The sequence below is a fragment of the Microtus ochrogaster genome, chromosome 21 (genome assembly GCF_000317375.1).
Source record: "Microtus ochrogaster isolate Prairie Vole_2 chromosome 21, MicOch1.0, whole genome shotgun sequence".
NCBI lineage: Eukaryota > Metazoa > Chordata > Mammalia > Rodentia > Cricetidae > Microtus > Microtus ochrogaster.
Genome location: NC_022022.1, coordinates 11,566,409 through 11,568,960, shown reverse-complemented (window position 1 = coordinate 11,568,960; position 2,552 = coordinate 11,566,409). Strand labels below are relative to the sequence as shown.

Sequence of the window (2,552 nt, the reverse complement as noted above, 5' to 3'; positions counted from 1 at the left end):
CATACACACAGACAGAATATTGTATACATAATAAATAAATAAATATTATTAAAAAAAAGAACATTTGAATCCTAGTAGTACATACTTTAAAGATACTTGATTGAGCTTCTGTAGCTCAAATACACCGAACTAAAGCAATATTCTCAGATCTGAAGCTCTTTGTGCACCAAGTGATACTCAAAATGTCCATATTTTGGATTTTATTTGGGGTTTTGGTGTCAGGACTGTTCAACTAGTAAAGTCTGTGCAAGTATTCCAAATCTTTTTGGTTTTTAAGACAGGGTTTCTCTGTATAAAAGTCCTGGCTGTCCTGGAACTTGCTCTGTAGACCAGGCTGGCTTCAAATTTACAGAGATTCATCTGCCTCTGCCTCACGAGTGCTCGGATTAAAGGCATGCACCACTACTACCTGGCTATCAATATTCCAAAATCTTAAGGCTCTAAAATAGGCCCAAGCATTGTCAGCCTGTGTCTGTTTTTCCCTTGCTTATGCTCACTGGGTCTTGTTTCATGCCGTTATTTTAAAGTAATATTCATAAAGGTTTCTTTCTTGTCCCATTTTCTATACCAAAATAAAAATTGCACAAGAGCTTACAGTTACTGAGAATGCTTATTATGTTCCAAATTTAAACACTTTGTACTGTGCCATTTAATCTTTTCAGTGATAGAAACTTGTATATTTCAATAATTTTTTGCTTAATTATTTTAAGCAGTAATTTTAATGTCATAAATTAACTTGGTTGTGTTGTGCCCCCCACACAGAGGAGTTTCTGCCTGAGGAAATTATCATTCTATAATCAAATTCATTTCCCCAGGTTTCTCTTTTCTGAAATGCTAGTATTAAATATCTATTTTCTCTGTTTTGGAGAGAAAAGCAGACACAGTAAATCTTTAATCTACTATTAAACTTAAGTGAAGGAATATGTTTCTAATTTTCTTTGGAAGGTAAATATGTCTACGGACTTAGAGGGAACAGACATGTTGGCAGAGAAGGCAGATCGGAGAGAATACATTGATCTCTTAAAGAAAATGCTGACGATTGATGCGGATAAGAGAATCACTCCTCTGAAAACTCTGAACCACCAGTTTGTGACAATGACTCACCTTCTGGATTTTCCACACAGTAACCAGTGAGTATGGTACCATCTGGGGACTTTTGCCATGATGTGTGTGGCTCTTGGTTTAACTGCCATTCTATATGGAGAGCTATAAAGTTGGCTGTAACTTTAGTTCACTGATGCTTTTCTTTCTTACTGAAAAGTTGTGTGACTTAAAGAGAAGTCTTTATTTTTTTTCTTGTTACCATAAAAAGCCTTTTTTTTTCTTGAAAATATTTGTAAGAAATACTTTGTTCCATGTTTGTTTGAGTTTTTTGTTATGTAAATTTCAGCATTCTTTCAATCATTTTTTAATCTTTTTCAGTGTTAAGTCTTGTTTCCAGAACATGGAGATCTGCAAGCGGAGGGTTCACATGTATGACACAGTGAGTCAGATCAAGAGTCCCTTCACTACACATGTTGCTCCAAATACAAGCACAAATCTAACCATGAGCTTCAGCAACCAGCTCAACACAGTGCACAATCAGGTACTCAGGGAATGATTGGGGAGCTCAAGCCGAAATAGGGCAGAAGGCAGTAAGGCAAAGAGACCGGTCCTTGGGTTGTTTTTTTGTTTTTGTTTTTGTTGTTTTGTTTTGTTACTTCTTAAGCATTTTCTATTTGAGGTCCTGAGCAAGTTGGCTCAGCAGGTAAAAGTACTTGCCATGCAAGCCTGTGACCTCTGTTTCATCATGAGATTCACAGTTGAAGGAGAAAACTGATTCCCAAAAGTTTCCTCAGACAGTGGAACACACATACCCAGACTACAAGGATTACTATGCACGCACACATTCAATAACAATGAAGGTTAGTTCCGAGATTCAATCTCCTCTACTGAAGAAAAAAGAAATTTCTATTTGGCAAATGTAACAAACATCCAACTAGACTGACGTCCTTGTCAGTCATGTGCTGATAGCATTTAACTACAGCTACTCCATACCCTCAAGTCTTTGCGTATATGGGCTCTGCATATTGAGTTACTTTGCTGCTAGTTTTACTAAGTTTAATCAGATAACCCACTCTTTCCAATAGGAGTTTACTTTTTTCAAGGGTTCTTTGAATAATAATCTTAAAAGGGTGGTATTGTATTTGCATGCCAATGAACACTTAGTCTTTTGTTGTTTATAAAGATGAAAGCTTCTCCGTTTCTTAGTTTGGTCTACTTTTTAAATAGGAATGCTTATGAATTATAGTGGAATTTCCTATGAAGCAAATTTTGTGCAGAAGTAGCTGAGTTTTATATAGTTAAAACTAATCTAGCACCTAAGAGGAACCACTTGCCACTCTTTGTGCCTACTCACCTTTGTAGTATTTCTCTATTATTACCTGTTTTGTTCTGGAGCTTGAAACTCAGACCTCTTGTTTGCTAGGCAAGCACTGTAGTACTGACTGTGTATTCCCAGGCCTGGAAATTTTCTTAAGTAGCCTGCCTCCCTCCCTCCCTCCCTCCCTCCC

At 36.9% G+C, this 2,552-nt stretch overlaps 1 protein-coding gene across 4 annotated transcripts in view; it reads left to right on the top strand.

Moving 5' to 3' along the window:
* Positions 1 to 2,552, top strand: part of Hipk1 (homeodomain interacting protein kinase 1) — an 84,675-nt gene that overhangs the window by 60,991 nt on the left and 21,132 nt on the right. For 3 of the 4 annotated variants that reach the window (XM_026784017.1, XM_005357143.2, XM_013349890.2), the window contains 2 exons: positions 946 to 1,130; positions 1,423 to 1,585. In XM_026784017.1, coding sequence (XP_026639818.1) covers positions 946 to 1,130; positions 1,423 to 1,585 — 348 coding nt within the window. The remainder of the gene's footprint in view (positions 1 to 945; positions 1,131 to 1,422; positions 1,586 to 2,552) is intronic. The other variant, XM_013349889.2, reaches the window with a different exon arrangement.